We start from the raw sequence: 22,636 nt of genomic DNA on the forward strand, positions 1-22,636 counted from the left end.
CTCGCTAATTCCCTGCAAGAAGATACTACGCGTAGATATCCGCAGACCGGTGGTTTTATTCAAGTGAATGCATCTTGAATGCACTTTGACGTGACGGTCACGGTGCATCGAAAAACACAGGATAAATATTTGCTAGAATGTACCGCACCATCATCTCGATAACTTTTTAATATTGCCAAGGTTATCGGCTTGTTACGGAGGACATCAGCTTATTACAAAAGTCATCAGCTTGTTACGAAGGACATCGCCTTGTTACAAAGGTCATTACATTGTTGCAAAGGCCATCGCCTTGTTACAAAGGCCGTAGCATTGTTACAAAGGCCGTAACCTTGTCACGGAGACCATGGCATTGTTACAAAGTCTATCACCTTATTACAAAGGCCATTGCCTTGTATCAAAGGCCATTGCCTTGTTACAAAGGCCATTGCCTTGTTACAAAGGCCATCAACTTGTTGCAAAGGCTATTGCCTTGTTGCAAAGGCCATCATCTTGTTACAAAAGTCATCGCCTTGTTGCAAAGGCCATTGCCTTGTTACAAAAATCGCCTTGCTGCAAAATCCATCGCCTTTTTACAAAGACCATAGCATTGTTACAAAGGCCATCACTTTGCTACAAAGGCCATAACCTTGTCACGAAGGCCATAGAATTGTTATAAAGGCTATCACCTTACTGCAAAAACCATCGCCTTGTTACAAAGACCATAGCATTGTTACAAAGGCCATCACCTTGTTACAAAGACCATAACCTTGTCACGAAGGCCATAGCATTGTTACAAAGGCCATCACCTTGCTGCAAAAGCCGTCGCCTTGTTACAAAAGCCATCACCTTGTTACAAAAGCCATCACCTTGTTACAAAGGCCATAACCTTGTCACGAAGGCCATCGCATTGTTACAAAGTGCATCACCTTGTTACAAAGACCATCACCTTGTCGCGAAGCTCATCAACTATCAACGAAAGTCATCACCTTTTAACGACGATCGTCATGCTGTTGCAAAGAACCTTATCACCCTCTCGCGAGAATCTTCGAGCGAACCAATTCTAAACAAGTTATTTCGTTAAAAAAGAAAAAAAGAAAAGAAAGAAACACCTGACCAACCAACCGTCGAAGGTTCGTGAACAACAACGCAGAAGTTGTAATCAGCACACAGCCGTATAATAAATCGTAGATAACCAACGACCTTCGAGCAAATCCTCGAGCGAGAGAACTGGCAAGAACGGCCGATGACCTTGACAAGATATCGTTCAAGTAATCGAGACGCTGGGTCGGCAGCGGTAGTAGTATCACGGCTAATCGGAGAAGCATTTAAACGAGGTAAGGTGGCGTTGTTGTTGTTTGTTTTGCTTTTTTTTTGTTTTTACCTTGTTCGGTGTGGTTGCTTGTTGCTGCGGCGAACAGCTGGTGCTATGTATCGTCGGCTGGGTGGTCGTCGCCGGCACAATGCCTTGGTGATTCAGATGGCTCAGCTGATTGAGCTGGGTGAGTTGTTGCGGCTGCTGAACCGGGTTCTGGCTAGTGGGCTGCAGCTGTTGATGATGCGTCTGATGCGCAGGATGGGTCGTCTGATGATGCGTCGCGGGGAAGGTGGGCACCGTGAACGGGACGAACAGCATCGGGCTGCCGAGGATGTGCGCACCACCTCCACCCAATGCCCCCGTCTCCTCCCTACACCTTTTTCGTGCGTTTTTGGTATTTTTGATAAATCGTTTCTAATCCATCAACCGTGTTTGCAAACTTCGCCGCGCTACTACCGGTTTTATTTCTACACGGATATACTTTCTGATTGTACTTTCTGTGCTTTTTTCTATTATTGTACTGTTTATAGAGTCTTTTTTTTGTTGTTGTTGGTTTGTTCGTTTCTATCGTACACTGCGAAGACGGCGACGAGACCAACAGAGTCAGGGGGGCAGATGTAGCAGTGCCTAGCAGTACTAGTAGTAGTAGTAGTAGTAGTGGTAGTAGCAGTAGTAATAGTAGCAGTGGTTGTAGTACTAGTAGCGGTAGTTGTAGTAGTAGCAGTAGCAGTAGTAGTAGTAGTAGTAGTTGTAGCAGTAATAGTTGTTGTTGAGTAGCGGTAGTAGTGGTATTAGAGGTATTTTGTAGCGGTAGTAGTAAGTACTCTATACGTGTCCGAAGTGAAGCTAGAATGTATGTTTAGAGTGATTTATCATTACCTGCACTCCTGCCCCAGCTCCTGGTGCTGGGGGTGGGCGTAGGGGGCGGCTCGGACGGAGGTGGTGGACGCCACCCTCGCTACCCTCAGTGATAGGCCGCCCCGCTGACTGGTAAGCTGGACCGAAGCTGGCTGGTGGTTGCTATGCACGCAGCAACAGGCACGGCAACCGATCGGTTGTTGTTGCTGGCTCGGGATTGCCTGGGGGTGATGAGTTAGGGGGCCCCTGGGCCCCGTGGAGGAGGGAGAACACGGGTACACCCCAACCAGGCAGCCCACCACCGCAGCCCCGGGGCCCGGTGCACTCGGTGCCAAGGCGCCTGTGGACGAGGCCACCCCAACCTCGCTGGCCCTCCTGCAACCACGGCACCACTGCACCCACCCTCCTAATCGGGGCCTCTGATACAACCCGCCGATGCCGATTGTTGACCCGGACTGTACCACCTCCACCTGGGCCTCTTTCAGCTCGCGCTCTCCTGCGGGCGGGATCTTGCTACTTTGCGGCGCTCCGGGTCGCAACGAACCCCGTGTTCCTGGTGGCCTCGATCACCGCGAACGATCTCGAGACGCTCGCACCGTCGTACACCCTCTCTCTCTCTCTCTCCAGTTCCTTCACTTCGACCGGCGAGACCTCCTCGCAGCGTCCTATTGCCCAACGACAGGGTCGCCGAAGTCGAACAGCACAAAGTCAACGAACGAACGCGAACGGAACGCAGGTAAACACGCGCGCAGTCACGCAGTCACGCACGCACGCACGCACGCACGCACGCACGCACCTCGAGAGAGAACTCGAGCAAGGGGATCGAGGATCCAAAAGCGACTGCCGATCACCGCCGATCCAGTCTTCGTTAGAGTCCAAAAGGCCGCGATGATTCCTCGACGCAGGAGAGGACCGCCGCGCTCGTGTCTCCGCTGATGTGTACCGGTGAATCCCGACGAGGTCGATGCACACTCATAACCACGTGGTCGAGTCGCTTGAGTCGCCGCGTACGTCGATCCCTCGGGCTGCCGATACAACCGGCGCGAGTTTACAATCGTGTTCCTCCCGTGAAACGCCGCGGCACCGGCAGCATTCGAGCACGTTGCCTTCGGAGCGAGCAAGATCAGCCTACTCGGCTTCCTCGGCGAATCGGGTCGCACCGGGAGCCGGTGTATCGAAGTCGCGACGCCAGCCTCTCTCTCTCTCTTTCTCTCTCTCTCTCTCTTTCTCTCCGTTCAACAAGTACACAATTGATCGGCCCACTCGCCGCTCAGGCTCCCGCTGATTTACATTCGCGGATTCAACACCGTCACGGCTAGGCTAAGAGACCAACTAGGCAACACGATATCCTCTCGCGCACTCTGTCGCGCGGTTCTCTTCCTGGCGAAGCTCTGTCGCTCTCGAGTCCGCCGTAACTAGGAACACCGTGTCCACGCGTCGCACGTGCGTCGAACCATAGAAAACGTAACAAATCCGCACGGGTGAACACACTCGGCAAAGGGGATGCTGCTTATCACGAACTGTCAGAAGGAGCATGCACGCGTTCCTGTCATTCCAGACTGTCTGCAGCCTGCGCTCGCTCTGTTTACGTGTAGGCCGCGTCTCTCAGATCCTGGCGAGCGTCATCGCGAAACCAGCTAGAGCGATCGCGGGACTCGCGCGAGCGAACCGGTCGTGGACTCGTTCTCTTCGGCTCGATCTGCCGCTGCAGCTCTCTTCTCTTCCTTTCTCTCTCTCGTTTTCTCTAAATGTCTCTCTCTCTCTCTCTCTCTCTTTCTAGATCTCCTTCTGTCGCGTTCTGCCTCTGTATTGCTCTCGTTCGCTCGCCCACCGGTTCTGTAAACGAGGCCGACGACGATACAACGGGTGGAAAAAGAGGGAACCTAACCCGTAATGTTGGAAGGTCGCTCGCCGACTGACTAGCACTTCCGCTCAGGCTGTTGTGCGATTCAGAGTGGGGGATGCTTCGTTGGGTTGTTGTGTGTAGGGGCTGGTGGCGGTGGGTAGACTCGTCGGTTGGTTGGTCGGGGTGGTTGTGTGTGCGGGGCTCGTGCTGTGCGCGGGAAACCAAGGGGTTTCGAGCGTCTACAAGCGGCACTGGCTGGCAAAATAGCGAGCAGTTTCACGTGGCTCGCACTACCTTCGGCCCGACTACTTTCTCTTTGCCGCCCGGCTGCACCGGTCGCCCTCTCCCCCCCAGGAAAGCTCGCTCGCTCGCTCTCCTATGCGTCGATATCGTCGCTCTCGACCCTCTCTGCTCTCGACACCGTGTGCCGATGATCGGCTTTAATTCGCCGGTTCGTAACGGCGCAACGTCGACGCCCGTTCCCGACGGTGTTGTCGAGGGCCGCCGGGTTCCTATTCCCGGTGAACCGTGTCTCCGACGATCGCCGCCTCGCAACAAGTGCGGAAGCCTCCGACGAAGCTACCGACGAAGCTGTCTGTCTCGACCGGCGCCTCTCGGACCCGTCGCTTCACTCGAACCACTCGAAGCACAGAACTCGCGGCGAACACACGCGTGGTTTCTCCGTGCACAGGTGGATCACTGGGAACGAAAAACGGGGCCGCCGGTCACAATGTCGCGGGGGAGGGAGGGGGGAACAATACCGGCAGGATCGCGACGCCTCGATCCTCGCGACGGAACTTCCCGCCGCGCTTTCGGAGGAACTCTCGCTTTTGCCGGTGGTGACGGTAGGCCGCCGGCCGTCGGATCGCGATCACGCGGCCCTTAGGACCCCGTCTTCTTGGCGCACACGTGCCGGGGCCACGGTTTCACTGTCCGGTGGGGACTGCCGGGTAAACACTTCGGTTACGCACTGTGCGCGCACTAAAAGATCGGCCGGTTCATCGGCCTGTATCCTGACACTGACACTCACTGGATGTGGATCCGTTCCTCTTCGGATCTTCTCCTGCACTGGACGATTCTTCGGCTGGAGATAGAGGATCCGATCACCGCGGATGATCGAGATCGCACGCCGCCCGTGTGACCGTGTGTCCGCGTAAGAAAAAAAGAGCGAGATTGTTCCGTGAACGGCGGCCGTTTGTACGCGTGCGTCGCGTCGGCCGGTGCGCGGTTGTTATTGTTGTTGTTGTTGTTGTTGGCTGTGTTTACGTGTCGCGAGAGTGTGCGGGTCTCGGGTGTCGTGTCCCCTCGTAGCCGGCGCGAAAAGACGAAGATAACTGCGCCTTTGATAACTGCGCCGAGGGTGCGCGGGGCTCTCGGGGTCCCTCGAAGCGATACTACGAAAGTAGGAAAAGATGGTCGCAGCCGAGGAAGGGATGGAAGGACGATCCGGCGCTGCTCTACCTAGTGGCCTAGTGTGTAGCGAGCTATGGATTCGGTGGAGCACTGTGTGACCCTGCACGTAGGTAGGTAGCGTGGAGACAAGAACCGTGTATTGCAATGTATCGCGGTGGTGGCGACGGCGGCGGCGGCGGCGGCGGTGGTAACTGGAGGGGTGGTCCGTCGGGATGGAGGGGCTAGTGGGTGGTAGCTGGGTGGGAGCCTGGTTCGTTCCTTCGTTCCCCCGAGGTGGTAGAAGAGAGGGTAGATCGGACGTTTGGGAGACCGGGGGTGCGCGAAGCGCCGTAGTTCGGGGGTTGGAAACGGCTGTTCGTGGTACTGTTCTCTCTCTCTCTCGCTCTCTCGCTTCCCCTTCTTTCTCTCTCACCTCTCTCTCTCCTCTCTCTCTACGCTCTCCCCTTTTCTCCTCTCTCTCTCTCTCTCTCTCTCTCTCTCTCTCTCTCTGCCGAAGGTATTGTTTTATCGCCGGCAGATTTTAATTATAATTTTTTATCCCAAGATTCTCGTGTAACAAATTTGCCGGAAAATATCGGCGGCCTATTGTACGATCATCGCGATTTAACGGGGTTTAATTAATGCTCCTTCGGAAAAGACGGCGTAAGACTTAATTGGTGGTTTTGTTTCTTTTAATGGCCGCCGCGGATCCGGCCGTATTGTGATCGAACTTGTTTATGTGGACGCTGATAATAGACGACTCGTTATCGGACCGTGGCTCGCTGGTTTGTTGTAATTAGTCTCTGCGGAGTTTTCGGGAAAATGATAATTGTCCGCTGTTGATTGTATGAAAGGTAAGTCTAATAAAAGTTAGTTACTTGGCCTCTTGTAATCGTTTTAATTCTTCTTCTAATTCTTCTAATTCTTCTAATTCTTCCTTAAATTCTTCTAATGTGACCACAGTTTTTTGGCGATCTTGTGGAAAATGCGAGAAATACGCGATCTGGTTATAATTTTTAATGAGATGGCTCGTGGTTGAATTTCGGTTTGGGAAGGTGTCGGCGTGGTGGGATTATTGGAACTTCTGCTTCGAGTGTTCGGAACTGAAGTGAATTATTAGGTAGTATTTTATTCGATGCGCGATTTGTATAAATTTGCAGCATGCTTTGGTTTAATTATAATTCTTGCGTTTTAGTTATAGTTCTATAATCTTTCACGCAGTCATGCTTTGTGTAAATTTATAAATTGCGAAAGAGTACAATTACAGATTGAACAATTGACATTACTTTTACTTTATTTCTACCGTGAGAAATAATTGAAGGGGAACTTGATCTTGTTCCGATTTTTATAAAATACATTTTAATCTTGTTATGAAAATATTACCGACGATGTTCGTTTATATTTATGCATTACGCGTTCGCCAATATTGTTTTACTGCCATAATAATCTAAATACGTACGAAATAAATCCAAAATTGTGAACATAAATCCCAAAAATATTTTACGCGTTAGTCCCCGAAACAACTACTTCTAACAAAAATAAAGTAAAAATGTAATTAAGTTATATTTGCGATATTATATTATAATATAATTATAATTTATATATGTAATTTATATTTATATTTATATTTATATTTATATTTATATTTATATTTATATTTATATTTATATTTATATTTATATTTATATTTATATTTATATTTATATTTATATTTATATTTATATTTATATTTATATTTATATTTATATTTATATTTATATTTATATTTATATTTATATTTATATTTATATTTATATTTATATTTATATTTATATTTATATTTATATTTATATTTATATTTATATTTATATTTATATTTATATTTATATTTATATTTATATTTATATTTATATTTATATTTATATTTATATTTATATTTATATTTATATTTACATTTATATTTATAATTTATATATATATATATATATATTATATTATATTTCCAATAAGAAAAAGTATATAAAATCCCGTTCTACGCATTGGTTTGCGTTTTAAGTGAAATCTGTTAGTATTAGTCGGACAATGTATACCAAAATGAGTCGAATGAGATTCGTAAAAAGATCGTGCACGAACAGATATTATTAAATACATCCGATTACGTTTGACAAATTAGTCTGCGCGTCTGGAACAGAGTTATGTATAATTGATCGAACAAACAATTGATACAAATTTCCATCCGAGGAAAACAATAAGCATCGCTGAAACGTAGAGCGGTTTGAATATCGCGTAAAATTCTCTATGGAATGTTCGCGTAGCCGTAGCGTACGATTTTCTATCTTAATTCTTTTAGCAGAGGGGTCGTGGAAAAACAAAAGACAAAAATTCGGGTCTTTACCCTTCGATGGAGCAAATTAATTTGTTCCTCCCCGTCTTCGTTAGTTGACTACGAGGCGGGAATAACCAAAGGCCTGCGGTTACCGACGCATCGATCGGCGTCCGTCATTTTTGTCCACTTTGTCGCGTGTGTTAATTAAAAATTGCTCGCGGTCATTGTCATGGAAGAAATCACGCACGTCCCTGTAATTAAATCCTCGATAAATGCTCGTCAATCGACCATCAGGCAATCATCGAACGCCCATCCATTCAGCGACACACGCGAAAACGCGCTCGCGCGCGCGCGCACACTCGCACGGGCACACATGCGGGTACTCGCGCGCGTACAAATGCATCCTGTGATTTGAACATTTCGTGTTTTCAATCGTGTGCCGTCCAGAGAGGTACGAATTTATTAATTATGCTTTCCCTCGGTCATTGTTAACTTGACGCTTTCAGGAGTACTGCAATTCACTCCTATTAGTAATTATGTTCGCGCCACTGGCAAGGCACACTTGCGAATCGATCCGCCTCGATCCTCGATGTGTTCGATCGACAAAGGAAAATATCAATCGACCGAAAAGTTCCGAACGATAACGTTCGCTCTGCGCGCAGCCGAATTACAGTAATGTCTCTCTCTAATTGACGCCCAGATTGTCCAGAAAAATGGACAATTCGGGAAGAGGAGATACGATTATTCGAGCCTTGCGGTTTGTTTTTATAGTTGTTGACAACCGGCAACCATAAAAAAGAGCCGCTAGCCTAGAATAATCATATAATAACCTAATAATAAATATAATAACCTTGACGTAAGCATCGTGTAAGTATTAGAACAAAACGGAGTGCAAAAAGGTAGTAAAAATTAGATTAAATAAGCGTTACATGAGTACAGTAAATTAACGCTAATTATATAAATAGCTTAGTTTCTTGCAATTGTTGCAAATACAGTAAATTCTCGCTAATTTTCCTTCAGCTTGTAAATAAAAATGGACAATTTGGGAAGAGGAGAAACGATTATTCGAGCCTTGCACCTCGTTTTTATAATCGTTGACAACCGGCAACCATAAAAAAGAGCCGCTAGCCTAGAATAATCATATAATAACCTAATAACAAATATAATAACCTTGACGTAAGCATCGTGTAAGTATTAGAACAAAACGGAGTGCAAGAAAGTAGTAAAAATCAGATTAAATAAGCGTTACATGAGTACAGTAAATTAACGCTAATTATATAAATAGCTTAGTTTCTTGCAATTGTTGCAAATACAGTAAATTCTCGCTAATTTTCCTTCAGCTTGTAAACAAAAATGGACAATTTGGGAAGAGGAGAAACGATTATTCGAGCCTTCCACCTCATTTTTATAATCGTTGACAACCGGCAACCATAAAAAAGAGCCGCTAGCCTAGAATAATCATATAATAACCTAATAATAAATATAATAACCTTGACGTAAGCATCGTGTAAGTATTAGAACAAAACGGAGTGCAAGAAAGTAGTAAAAATCAGATTAAATAAGCGTTACATGAGTACAGTAAATTAACGCTAATTATATAAATAGCTTAGTTTCTTGCAATTGTTGCAAATACAGTAAATTCTCGCTAATTTTCCTTCAGCTTGTAAACAAAAATGGACAATTTGAGAAGAAAAGATACGATTATTCGAGCCCTGCAGCTCGTTTTCATAGTCGTTGACAATTCGTGACTATAAAAATAAACCGCAAGGATTCGAATAATCGTATCTCCCTCTTCCCAAATTGTCCATTTTTGTGCTAGCTCTGAGCGTCAGTAAGGGAGACATTACTGTATATCGTTTCTATGCAGATCGATGGGCATAGACCTAATGATCCTGCAAGTCGCTCTCAGCTTAACCCATTCCCGTACTTTGACGAGAAAACAATGACTTCCTCACGAAAATTTCTAGTAATAATTAATCGAGAGCAGATGTGTTATTCCTTCCTTTAAAATTGGAATAAAATTTTCATCGCTTGTCATCGATATTTAAACATTCAAGTAAATTTAGGCACACAATAACCATCAATTTTCTTTCTCTTCTAAGAAATCATTGCAATCGAAAAATTTCTAATCGCAGCGAAAGCGAGTAAATACATGAATAATAATAATACAATGTAATAAATGAAAGCGAGTATATATTGCATAAATAGTAAATTTTGGATATATATATAACGATTTATATTTGAGGATATTATTTATTATTTAGCGATCTATATTATTGAATAAAAACGAATATAACGATATATATTAGTAAAAATATTGGATCAAAAAGACGGTTTTATTTTGTGAAATTAACAATTTTATTTCTAATATTTACTTACTCGCTCAACACTGACATATACTAAACGTAGGAAAAATCAGATATCGATAAAAGTTAAAAATTCAAATTGCCGCTGCATTTGATTGATTGTGCACATTTTTGTGCACAATTTGAGCGTCGATAAGAGGAGACATTACCGTACAGCGGAATGATTTTCGTTTCGAATTTCGGTCCGACGTGTTTTATTATTTACCAAGGTTGTCCCGAGATATCGCCAGTCCCGTGTAACTTAAATGATTTTTAAACCGCGGGGTCTCGCCGTGACGAAGTTAGAAGAACGCGTGTCCACAGTTTTGCCAGAGCGTAGGAACAAGATTCTATTAAAGTGCACTTCAAAGTCTCGTTAGCAGAAAAGAATCTGGGCTCTGGCCGTGAGCGGTATAAAACGCGCGGCACAGAAAGTCCTAATGGTCTTTGCTGAATATTTAAAGAAAATATCAACAAGTGCGCGACCAATAATAGCGCCGCGATCAAGAAATGGAACACGCGTGTGGAAATAACTTCTCGCGATATCTATAATTGCATCGCACACCAGGAAAATTTCAAGCAGGCCGACGCTGTTCCATAGCTTTATACAAAATATAATAGAATGTGTGCGACGTGTAAAAAAGAAACCAGTCGACTTGAAATAATTCGCGATCTTTATACGAATCCGACTGCGTTGATCGACAATTTAATCGTAGCGGAAAACATTCACGCATATTGTCAGACAATCCATTATCATGCAAAAACAACGCCGATCTTTGCGAACGCTCGTTATGGATCATGCGAAAGGAGCATTAGCTTTTTAGAAGAATTAAAAAATATTATAACATATTAATGTAATATATATATATATATATATATATATATATATATATATATATATTACATTAATATGTTATAATATTTTTATATATATTAAAAAAATTTATTATATATATTTTTATAATATTTTTATATATATATATTTATATATATATATATATATATATATATATATATATATATATATATATATATATATATATATAATATATTGGGTTGTCCGGAAAGTTCGTGCCGATTTTCGGTAGGTAGCGTGAGAGACCTGACCGAATATATCACAATTATTGAAAACGAATGATATGTGTACATATTCTAAAAGAGATAACTTCAGCCATGTTTGGAAAAAAGTTTGGTTACGATTCGTTAATTCTTATCAGTTTTGTACGCCTTAGAATATGGTGGCAAATAAAGTGCATTATAGGCATTTAACGCTTTTCTTTTTCCGAAAGGGCAAGAATGCCGCATAAACGGCAAATAAGATATGCGCTGTTTACGGCGAGGATGCTGTAGCCGAAAGAACTGTGCGGAAGTGGTTTGCTCGGTTTAAAACTGGAAATTTCGACCTTGAATGATCAAGAACGACAAATTTTTTGCCGACAAACCTGAGAGGTTCTGGAAGGGCGGAATTCTCAAGCTGCATGAAAGATGGAGAACGGTTGTGGAACAGAATGGTACCTATATAATTTAATAAATGTATACCAATACTTAAATGAGCTGCGTTTTAATTTTCCTAAAAAATCGGCACGAACTTTCCGGACAACCCAATATTATATATAATATGATCAATATAGAAATTAGAATCTTTATTCTATCGAATTATAGTGGCTCACAAAAGTGTTCGTGCACCATATTAAATCGCAATAATTATTTTAGAACTCAACACTAAATGACTTGAACCGTTTTTTTAGATGATAGAGGGACTAGTCTACTAGACGATGACTGTAATGCTTTTTCCTTTAATTTTGCTATTACTTGAAACGACAAAAAAGTAAAAATCTCTCGTTTCTTTAACTTTTTTATCTGAGCCCACAACGAAAATGTAAAAAACGTTGATCTCGGTAACTTGTATGCACGTCGAAAATTTTATCGAAATCGGTTCACGTTGTTTCGAGTTACAACAAATTAACGATCTCAAAAATCGCCCTTGTGTCACGATTTTTGCCAGAAATTGTAAAAAATCTACAGTTTTAAAAATCCTTCAACGCCTGTAGCTTGACTCTGAATTATTATCCGATTTCAATGAAATGTTCAGTACGCATATAAGTTACCGAGATTTACAAAAGGCATTCTTTAAATTTTCCTTATAGGCTCAGATAAAAAAAGTAAAAGCTTCCTAATTTTTTCTTTCTATTCCAAGTAATGGCGAAATTAAAGAAAATGCTCTCCAGCCATCATCTAGTAGACTACTCCCTCTGTCATCTTAAAAAAAAAATCAAGTCATTTAGATCAGTTTCCGAAAGATTACTGCGTTCTAAAAGGTGTACGAATACTTTTTTGCGAGCCACTGTATGCAAATCGCTCACATATTATATATATCTCGCCAGCATTGTTCCATTTCTCGCGTCGCTTAACACGTTCCGTGCCGAGCTTTTTTTACTCGAATCTTCACACTTTGATATTTTACTAAAACTTGATGTATTACGTGCAATTATTAATTCTCGTACACATAACAACGTAACAAAAACTTATCAACGCCCATTCTTGCGGTGGAAATTGATTCTTCGGTTCTAAATTTCTTGTAAACAATTTGTTCAGTTCACTAAGTACACATGCAAGCGTGTACCATGGATGGTACACGTGGCACGGAACGTGTTAATTAGCGAGCCGCAGATCTTCGAACGTTCTCCGCATCGATCGCAAGAAACAGCGGTACCATAAAAACGTACTTCTTCATCGAATCGCGTCAAAGTGTTCTCGGTGTTCCGGCGTTTACCCGCCTCTGTCACGAACGCATAAACTCCACGAAAGAAAGAAATTGCAGAAGAAGAACCGAGATCGCGCGTCTAGGCTAATATTTGCGCGGATCCGCGGACAGGAGGAAATCCCGGAGCGTTTAATCCTTATTTAGCAGTAACATTTGCGTCGCGGGAACAACATTTCCGAGGGCGTTCGTTATTTTAACGAACACGCCCGGGAACATGGGCGAAGGCGCCGAGAAAAGTATTCGACGGGTCTCGCTGATATTTTCCTTGGGACGGACCGTGACCGGCAGGCGCGGCAGACACGACCGCCACTTTGCGTCCGGTAAATTTCGTATTTTCACGGCTAATGACTGAGGAACGAGACTGTAATGTATTCTACGCGGAGCATCTACTATGCGCTTCCCATTAGCATTTGTAATGCGTACCTACCCCTAACCGTGGCCCGCGAGCGTTGACGGCTCGCGCAAACCCATCAGCGGTGCCATTTATAGCGCCATTCCGTGTTCGCGCGAGCGAGCGAGCGAGCGCGGGCGCGCGCGCGCACGCCACGAGGAAAGAGTTTACTACTCGTTGCCGGGCAATATGTTAATAGGTTAATAGAAACGCGTTTTCTGCGTTCTGTCGTTGCCAGGGTTCCCGCGACGGCGCGCGCGCGAGCGCACCCCGGCTCGCCCGGTTTTCGAGCACTTTTCACGGGTGCGCCACGGAATTCCACGGCAACTCATGGAAATAGACGCGCCATTAAGAACCTTTCACACGTCACTCGAACACGCCGCGCGTCGTTACCGTCACTTGTCGCTGTTCTCTGCAGTTTCTTCGTGACGTCATGTCGTTCAAACCTGTAACGATTCTTATTTATTCCCATTGAGCCGGGGAGATTGTGCGCTCGCCGGCACAATCACCTTTCAGCCGAACGATATTCACATATTGTAAACGTTTAACGCGCTAGTCTCCCGTCTCGACCGTGTGACGCGCCTTTTTATCCCGTTTTATTGCCGCGAGAAATTGGAGAGGAAGTGGAAAAGCATTGTGAGCACCGTGCACAATGTAAACCGGTGTTTCCGGATCGCGAGCGCGGGCCGAGCGTGTCCGGCACGGCCTGTTTCGCCGGCGAGTCTTATTTCGGGTTTTTGCGCGTATCGATTAACACTGATTCAATGCTCGCGGGTATTTATTAATAATATTCTGAGTGCACTGTTCGCAGAATATGCTCGAAACGGAGTTTTAATTGCATGGAGGTTAAATAAGTAGCTGAAATTGACTTTGTATAAGGGAATCCGAAAATTATGGTACTTCAGGGAATTGAGGGATTCCTGAGGTCATTTGAAGTAACTTTTTCCTTTGCAAAAATTTTGTCCGAAGCTTTGTTTACGAGTTATTAACGACAAACAGCGACCAATGAGAGACGAGCTCGGCTCGAGCGCGAGACGGCGGAGCCAATGGGCGGAACTGAGCTCCGTGCGCTCGTTGGCTGGGTCGCCTCTCCGGCGGGCCATCAGCCGAGCTCGCTTCTCATTGGTCACTGTTTTACGTTAATAACTCGTTAACGATGCCTCGGAAAAAAATTTTGCAAAGGAAAAAGTTGCTTCAAATGGTCTCAGGAATATCATATTTCTCGGAAGTACCATAATTTTGGTGTACCCTGTATATTGAAGTATATGTGAACATATGAGCCATTTATTTTGAAAGTGGCATAAGTCACTTTTTCAGAAAAATCGAGTTAATGGTAACACTAATTACAATTGAACGGTATCTTTTCATTCAAAAAAAAAAGAAGTGACTTATGCCACTTTCAAAATAAACGGCTCATATAACGATAGTTGTTACTTCAGCTCACATTCAATTTTTGTACTCGCGTTTCTCTTAAATGTGTTCGATGCTTCTGCATCATGCTAAGAAGGATTTTAAACATTTTCTTTCACCTAACAACCCCGATCGAAGTGAATAAATTAGCTCGATCAGTAATGCGACTAAATAGATTTTGCATGATTTTTATTACATCTGCATCATTTGAAGAATTGAATCATTTCTAACGAGTATCTCTGTATAAGTTAAACAATGTTACAACATAAGCTCTGTTATGTTCCTCACGATCCTCCGAAGGATTTACCTAACTGAGATCATCAATTTAACATTAAACATGCCTGGCAAATGATTCCTCATAAAAACAACAACATTGAAATTAACTAATTTCTAAACAGAGATTTTGCATGATTTTTATCACAACATTTATCGAACAATTTCTCCTTAATCTACTTTTATAAGAACCCAATCGAATAAAAATTACAGTCGAATTTTCTTCTCAGAATAGAAAATCTTTTTTATTATCGAAAAAATTATGGCAAAATAATTTGCGTACTAATAATTTGTACTAATATTATATATGTACTAATATATACATATATCGACGTGAGCATTCAGTCTTTTCAATCAAGTGCCAGTGATTTTTCAGATAAAATTTTGAAAACATGCATTTTGATAGCATTTCTTACGGTGGTTCGCAAATTATTAGTACAAATATTAGTACACATATATATACTTGATTGAAAAGACTGAATGCTCACGTCGAAACCAACAGAACAGCATTCGAGCAAGCGGTAAACAATTAGCCACGGCTTTGCCCGACATTAGAGCCCATCGCAATGCGTCTTGGGAGCGACGCCGATCCGGCTGAAATGGGAATCCGTTCGAAGCCGATGGAAAAACGTTTGTTCGAGGCCGGAACGTCCTCGGAGACACGGAAACAACCGTGAACCGTTGGAGGTGGTGACTGTGAAGGCGCAATAACGGGATAAGCGGGGCCATCGGACAGTTTGCGAGCGCCTCTGCTCCTGATGGGCCGGACGATGGAGAGACGGGGATATAGGGAGTCGGTATATTTATAATGACCCTATATGTATGCAAATGGCTGCATATCGTACAGACCTATCCCACTCGTACGTGACAGAGCGCTCTGTCCACGTGTCCTTCCACCCCTGTGAACCACCCTTGCACCCCGCTCGCAACCCCCTCCCACACATACACACAGACACACAGACACACACACACATATAAATTTCGCTGTCTTTCTCTTTCTCGGTGTGCCCGCGTGTTCTCCGTGAAACCCACAAAGTCGGATGGCAGTACGCGTGTAGCAGAACGAGCATGTAGCGCAACTTGTCGTTCCGCCGCGGCGGCACGGCAACGGCAAAACGCATCGATTGTGCGTAAATACGAGTTAACGCGACTTCCATGGCCGATCGTGCCGCAATTTTCCAGCTAAACCGAGTCTTTCCGACCGCTCCGAGTACGTCCGATCCCTCTGATTCCCGTTGGAACACGATCTCGCGCTCGGATCGGGGAATTTAGGGTCGTTTTGTTTCGAGAATTAAAAAGCGAATGGAGACGGGAAGACGAGGAACATGTGGAAACGTTGGACGAGTCGGATGTGCCCGGATCTACTAAATGTCTGTCGACTTTAATAACGTAGAAATTAATCGCGTCTCGTAGAAATAGTAATTGTGATAGTAATAGTGATCATTGTAGCAATGATAATTGCAACGAGAATAATTGTAACAAGGATAATTGCAACGAGAATAATTGTAACGAGAATAATTGCAACGAGAATAATTGCAACGAGAATAATTGCAACGATAATAATTGCAACGATAATAATTGCAACGATAATAATTGCAGCGATTATAATTGCAACGATAATAATTGCAACGATAATAATTGCAACGATATTAATTGCAACGATAATAATTGCAACGATAATAATTGCAACGATAATAATTGCAACAAGAATAATTGCAATAATAATAATTGCAACGATAATAATAGCAACAATAATAACTGCAACGATATTAATTGCAACGATAATAATTGCAACAAGAATAATTGCAACAATAATAACTGTATCAATAATAATTGTAACAATTATAATCGTATTTAATAGAAAAGAATAATTCCTCTTGTTCAGAATAATTTGTATATCCCTTAAAATTCTATTTCTTTATCGTGTAAAAAGTATTCCCCCGTATCCGGTTTTTTTAGTATTGAACCAAACACGAAACTTGTCTCACATTTCTGTACACCACACACACACGATAAACATAAATAACTGATCATAATCACTTAGTTTAGTTATTTTTTGGTTAAGTATTTAAGAGCACGTTACTCCTCTATTTCAATCGAATAAATGATTGAAAAGAACAGCATTAGAAGTTCATAGCCAACGAATGGTTCCGCCGAGTGCACTATAAAAAGCCGAATTTGAAGATAAACGCGAAACACGTTGCATCATTTAAAGCAAACAATTACGTTCGTTTCGATACCTTAACGGACGCAAACGTTGTATTTTCGTTCACGTAGACGTTGGCCGGGAATATATCTCGATTCTACTACTTCGGTATAGCTGTGGCGTTTAGTGTCCATAAAAAAGGGAAATAATTAAACGCTTCTAACGAAGTAATGAGCAATAGAGTTCCCAGGAATAAATTCCGGAAATAGCGTTCGCCCCCCCTTTTTTTTCTCTATAAATTAAGGACAATTTATAGTGGCACAGTTTATGCTTCTACCCATCTGGCGGCACGATTTAAAGCAGTGTGGCCGTTGCTGGCTAAAAAATGGCGAATTTAAATTTCGACACGCACACACGCAAACGCACCGGCAAACAAATATGAGGAACCGCGCGCGGCGATCAGTGTAAATCCTCGAAATCGTTTCAGCTTTTAACCCTTTGCACTCGGATCTCGCCGATACGACGGCGCAATACATTCACATCAAAGTGGCATCTCTTTTTAATTATTATTTTCCTTCATACCGTAAGGTGGTCACTGTAAAATTCATAAATAAAACAAAATCTTTCATTCGATATAATGATTTATATTTGACAACGATTTAAATATTATTTTACAAATATATTTATATTTGATATAATGGTTTTTCTTTCAGTTCAACTCTGTGTATAAAGGGTGTCCCAAAAATGTCTCGCAATCCGAAAGTGGCGAGTTCCTCGGGTCATTCGAAGCAACTTTTCCCTTTACAAAAATTTTCTCCGAGGCACCGTTAACGAGTTATTAACGAAAAACGGTGACCAATGAGAGGCGAGCTCGGCTGGCGCGAGGCGACCGAGCCAATGAGCGGAACTGGGCTTCGCGCGCTGGTTGGCTGGGCCGCCTCGCGTCAGCCGTACTCGATTCTTATTGGTCACTGTTTTTCGTTAATAACTCGTTAACGGTGCCTCGGAGAACATTTTTGTAAAGGAAGAAGCTGCTTCAAATGATCCGAGGAACCCGTCATTTCCGGATTGCGAGACATTTTTGGGACACCCTGTATAATGAAATCAGAATGTTTGTAAAATCTGTTCCGAGTGCAAAGGGTTAACGCGCGAATTTGGATTTTTACCAAACGCAATCGTTCAATCGATGTCCGAAAAATCGGCGAATTCCGAAAGCGCGGCAACATCTTCCGCGAAAATTCGGCGGCAAGGTTACATCGGTTAATAAAAATCGATGCCGAAGTGACCGCTGGTTCGCCGCAGATGTGGTTCCCGGCACAGCAAAAATCCGATGATTAATAACGGCTAATGGGGTTTTTGAATTACCAACACAAAACGAGCATCGATCTCTCGCCGTCCACGAATTTGTTGAGCCCGCGCCCACCGATAGGACGCGTTGCTACGCGCATAAATTATATCGATAAACATGTTATTTATACGCTGACATAAATTAGCTATGCTAATTCCACGCCGATCAACCAGAAACAGCATTTTGGTCTGGTCCGATCGCTGATGACGCGAAAAACCCCGCCGCGTCGCAATTTACGCGGTAAAACTTCCCGACCGCCTCCTAAACGAGAAAACAACGTCATTACGGACGCGACGCTCGGATCCGGATTCGCAAAATTCATTTCTACGCTGATCTATTGTGTCCGCCGAATTCGATTAGGTTTCGAAACGCGCGAAAACGTTGAAAATAGCAATCGACGGCGTTCGACTTAACATTCCAATTGCAAAAAATTCGACTAAATCAAATATTTTAATTTCTTTTTTAATTTTATTTTATGCTTTACAATATTCGAGTGCACTGACTTCATTAAAATTCATATGACAAACAATCTCGCCTTGATCAATTTTGACTCTCCATGGAATATTTTTTTATTAGCGACGCTACAAATAATTATGTTAAACGAAACAAAAAGTCTTCGAATATATTTCTCGATAAATAAATAACCCTTATCTTCGGAGTTCAAGGCCATTCGAAGGACATATGAATGTATTTTTTAACGAGCTAAGCGATGCAACTATGTATATTCATACATAGTAGTTTAAAAAGAAGACACCGATGACCTAGAAAGTTACGAAAAATAACAATATTAAAAAAAACAATCCTTAAAATAAAACAATACCACTTAAACCGCGCGTAAAAAATTGTTCACTTTCTCAAAACTAAAGAAGATGATACGAGGGTCACGCTCAAGCGAGCCACCCAGTATAAAAACGGCGTTCCACCGTGCTTCGAAGTTGGACACCTTTATGGTTGCGACCCGAACGATGAACACGTTAAAGAGCGACGAAAGCAAAAAAGACGCTAGGATCATCGACAGGTTCCGGGAAGAGTTCCTTGGATCGGCGAAAAGGATGAGGCGATCCGTGGCTCTACTTGACTTAATTATCATTCAAGGCATTCCGCGACAGCAGGAATTTCGAGCCATTAAGCACCCGCTATCTTTTGACGGGTTCGCCGTGCGTAACGCGAAGGGCGGGCCTATAACCGCGGACTATAGCCAGAAACTGTAGTCAGCCCTCCCGGGCTGCCATTTCGAGCGAGAGGTTGCTCCGAGCGCTCTGAGAGGACCGGAGAGCCGTCTTCCCTGCACGCAGCCGCCAGTCGCTCCGGCTCCCCCCATCCCCTTGTGTCAGAATTATTTCGTATAATTATATTCGTTTCGGAACGACACCCTCGGGGCTCGAAATTGAAATTGAGCTTTCTTGCCATCGCGGGAAGGAGGAGCAGACGAAGACGAGCAGAAACCGCCGCGAAGCGGAGCGGAGCCGAGCTGCGGCTCTGCTTCTGGACGAGAGAGAGAGGGGAAAGGAGAGACAGAGTGAGAGAAAGAGAGAGAGAGAATGAGAGTGAAAGAGAGAGAAAGAGAGTGAGAAAGAAAGAGAGAGAGGCCGCGAAAGAGAGAGAAAGCGAGAGAGAAAGGACGCGAGAGAGAAATAAAGCGAGAGAGAGAAAGTGAAAGAGAGAGAAAGCAAGAGAGAAAGAAAGCGAGAGAAAAATAAAGCGAGAGAGAAAGCGAGAGAGAAATAAAGCGAGAGAGAAAGCGAGAGAGAAATAAAGCGAGAGAGAAAGCGAGAGAGAAAGCGAGAGAGAAAGCGAGAGAGAGAAACCGTGAAAGAGAGGAAGCGAGGGAGAAAGAAAGCGAGAGAGAAAGCGAGAGAGGGAGGACGTGAGAGAGAAAGCGAGAGAGAGAAGATGCGAAGGAGAAAGCGAGAGAGAGAGAGAGAGGATGCGAGAGAGAAAGCGAGAGAGAAAGAAAGCGCGCGAGAGAGAGAACGTGAGAGAGAAAGAAAGCGAGAGAGAGAGAATGCGAGGGAAAGTGAGAGAGAGAGAGAGAGAGAGAGGAAAAGAGAGAAAGAGGGAGAGAAAGAGCAAGATGAAGAGAGAGAAAATGAGAGTGGAAGAAAGAGAAAGAGAAAGAGAGCAAAAGAGAGCAAAAGAGAACTAGATACAGAGCGAGAGAGAAAGAGAGAAAGAGGGAGAGAGAGAGAAGTCCGACGATGTGCAGGAGAGAGCGAGAAAGTTTCTCTCACGTCTGCGAACAGCCTGACTACGGATTCCTGTAGCCGCGAGCTAAGGCTCCGTCCTCTCTGCCCTTAGCTCCTGTTTTTCCGCTTGCCGTACCCACAAATCCGCACGTCTTAATCTTCGTTGGAATTTCGGCGCACCCCCTCCGGCTATGCAAAGGATTCTACGCGGGCCCTCGACCGTTCGTCATGCCGTCCCATCCCCGCAACCACCGGGAAATAAGATGTCTGTGTTTTGTCTGCCTCGGCCACCACGCCGATCGGTCATGTTTTCCTCGGGAAATTTCACTGTTGACGCTGTCCGCGGACATGGCTCTCCCGGCCGACAGTCTCGGTTTTCATTCGGACCCGTGAAAATGTTGGCAAGCAGCTTTTTTTTCTCTTTTCTTATTTAACCAGTTAACTGGATTCGACGAGTATACTCGTCGCGCGTAAAAAGTAGCGACCATTTGGCTATTTAAATTGTAATTTTAGTGTAAACAGAAACATGTTCTGAAATTTCAAGCTTTTGGAATATATTGAGTATAATATATATGTTGGAATATTGAAATATTTGGAATATATCGGAATATATTTTGAAGCCGATCCTACGCGAAGGTGTTTACATTGTTATAAAAATAAGATTGTGAAAGAATCACAAGCATCGCAGCAGCAATTTGAATTTTTAACTTTTATTAGTATTTGATTTTTTAACCAGTTAACTGGGTACGTCGAGTATACTCGTCGCGCGTAGAAAGTAGCGACCATTTGACTATTTAAATTGTAATTTTAGTGTAAACAGAAACATGTTCTGAAATTTCAAGCTTTTGGAATATATTGAGTATAATATATATGTTGGAATATTGAAATATTTGGAATATATCGGAATATATTTTGAAGCCGATCCTACGCGAAGGTGTTTACATTGTTATAAAAATAAGATTGTGAAAGAATATATCACAAGCATCGCAGCAGCAATTTGAATTTTTAACTTTTATCAGTATCTGATTTTTCCTGCGTTAAGTATATATTAGTGTTAAGTGAGTAAGTAAATATTAGTAACAAAAATTGTTAATATCGCGTCTCCTTTTCCCAAATTGTCCATTTTTGTGGAGAATCTGAGCGTCAGTTAGGGAGTCATTACTGTAGTAAGATTTCGAAAATATAAAATAGCGTTTATCCAGGTGTCCAGCCGGGGGTCTAATTAGTCTTATAATCTTCGTTCAATGGCAGGTTTCAATTTTAAATTTGTCGGCGTTCGTTCATCCATTCGTTTACTTTCTAATGGAAAACCAATTCGTAGACTTACAAGAATTTCAACGAGAAATGTGACGAATAAAAAATGCGTCTATTAACACTGTATTTACGAAACCCGTCAAAATGACGGGTCACTAATTTTTTAATTTACGATTATTCATATTCGTAAAGATACATTTATGAGTTATTCATTGTTACAATAACAATTACAATTTATATGTCACAATAAGACTGGCTAAAAATCAGAATAAATGACTTATTGTTATTTTTATAAACTAGCATAAAACAGTTGTTTTTTGTGCTCCGTAAATCTAGCGTTAAAAACGACTTGGTATAAAACGGTTTTATGATCTAGAAATTCGAGTTTCTTGCAACTCAATTTTAACTTTCCTCCAGTATTCACAATTCACCATTTTTTCTCTGGTTTTTATATCTATTTTTTAACCGGAAAGCGAGATAGCACAATGTTGCGCAAATTAATGCCACACTTAGCGCAATTAATATCGCATTCGACAACATTAATATCGCGCTCGATAAAATTAATATCGCACTCGGTTAAATTAATACCGCGATTCGATTAAATTAATGTCGCGCTCCTTCTTGAAAAATCCACCCGCCGCGTCGCATAATATTTCAATTCGCGACTTTTCGCGTAATCGCGTGCTTCGGCAGCGAGACTGGAATTTCCATCGGCTCGCGAAACACCGAATTAAAAATACCGTCCCATTTGCAGAAGAATGAAATATCGCTATGAAATCGTGATCGAGTCCCCCCGGCCCTGTCGCCGAGTGTGTCCCATCGAC

At 43.1% G+C, this 22,636-nt stretch overlaps 1 protein-coding gene across 4 annotated transcripts in view; it reads right to left on the reverse strand.

Annotated features, from left to right (window-relative positions):
- Window positions 1–4,543, reverse strand: part of LOC117229142 (nucleolysin TIAR) — a 1,163,347-nt gene extending 1,158,804 nt beyond the window's left edge. Inside the window, exons 1-2 of one of the 4 annotated variants that reach the window (XM_033485364.2) lie at window positions 2,174–4,530; window positions 1,361–1,670 (exon numbers count right to left, since the gene is read on the reverse strand). In XM_033485364.2, coding sequence (XP_033341255.1) covers window positions 1,361–1,612 — 252 coding nt within the window. In that variant the 5' untranslated portion in view covers window positions 1,613–1,670; window positions 2,174–4,530. Of the gene's footprint in view, window positions 1–1,360 lie in introns of all 4 variants that reach the window. The other 3 variants (XM_076523711.1, XM_076523710.1, XM_076523709.1) reach the window with 3 other exon arrangements.
- Window positions 4,544–22,636: the final 18,093 nt, after the last annotated feature.

The sequence above is a fragment of the Megalopta genalis genome, chromosome 7 (genome assembly GCF_051020955.1).
Source record: "Megalopta genalis isolate 19385.01 chromosome 7, iyMegGena1_principal, whole genome shotgun sequence".
NCBI lineage: Eukaryota > Metazoa > Arthropoda > Insecta > Hymenoptera > Halictidae > Megalopta > Megalopta genalis.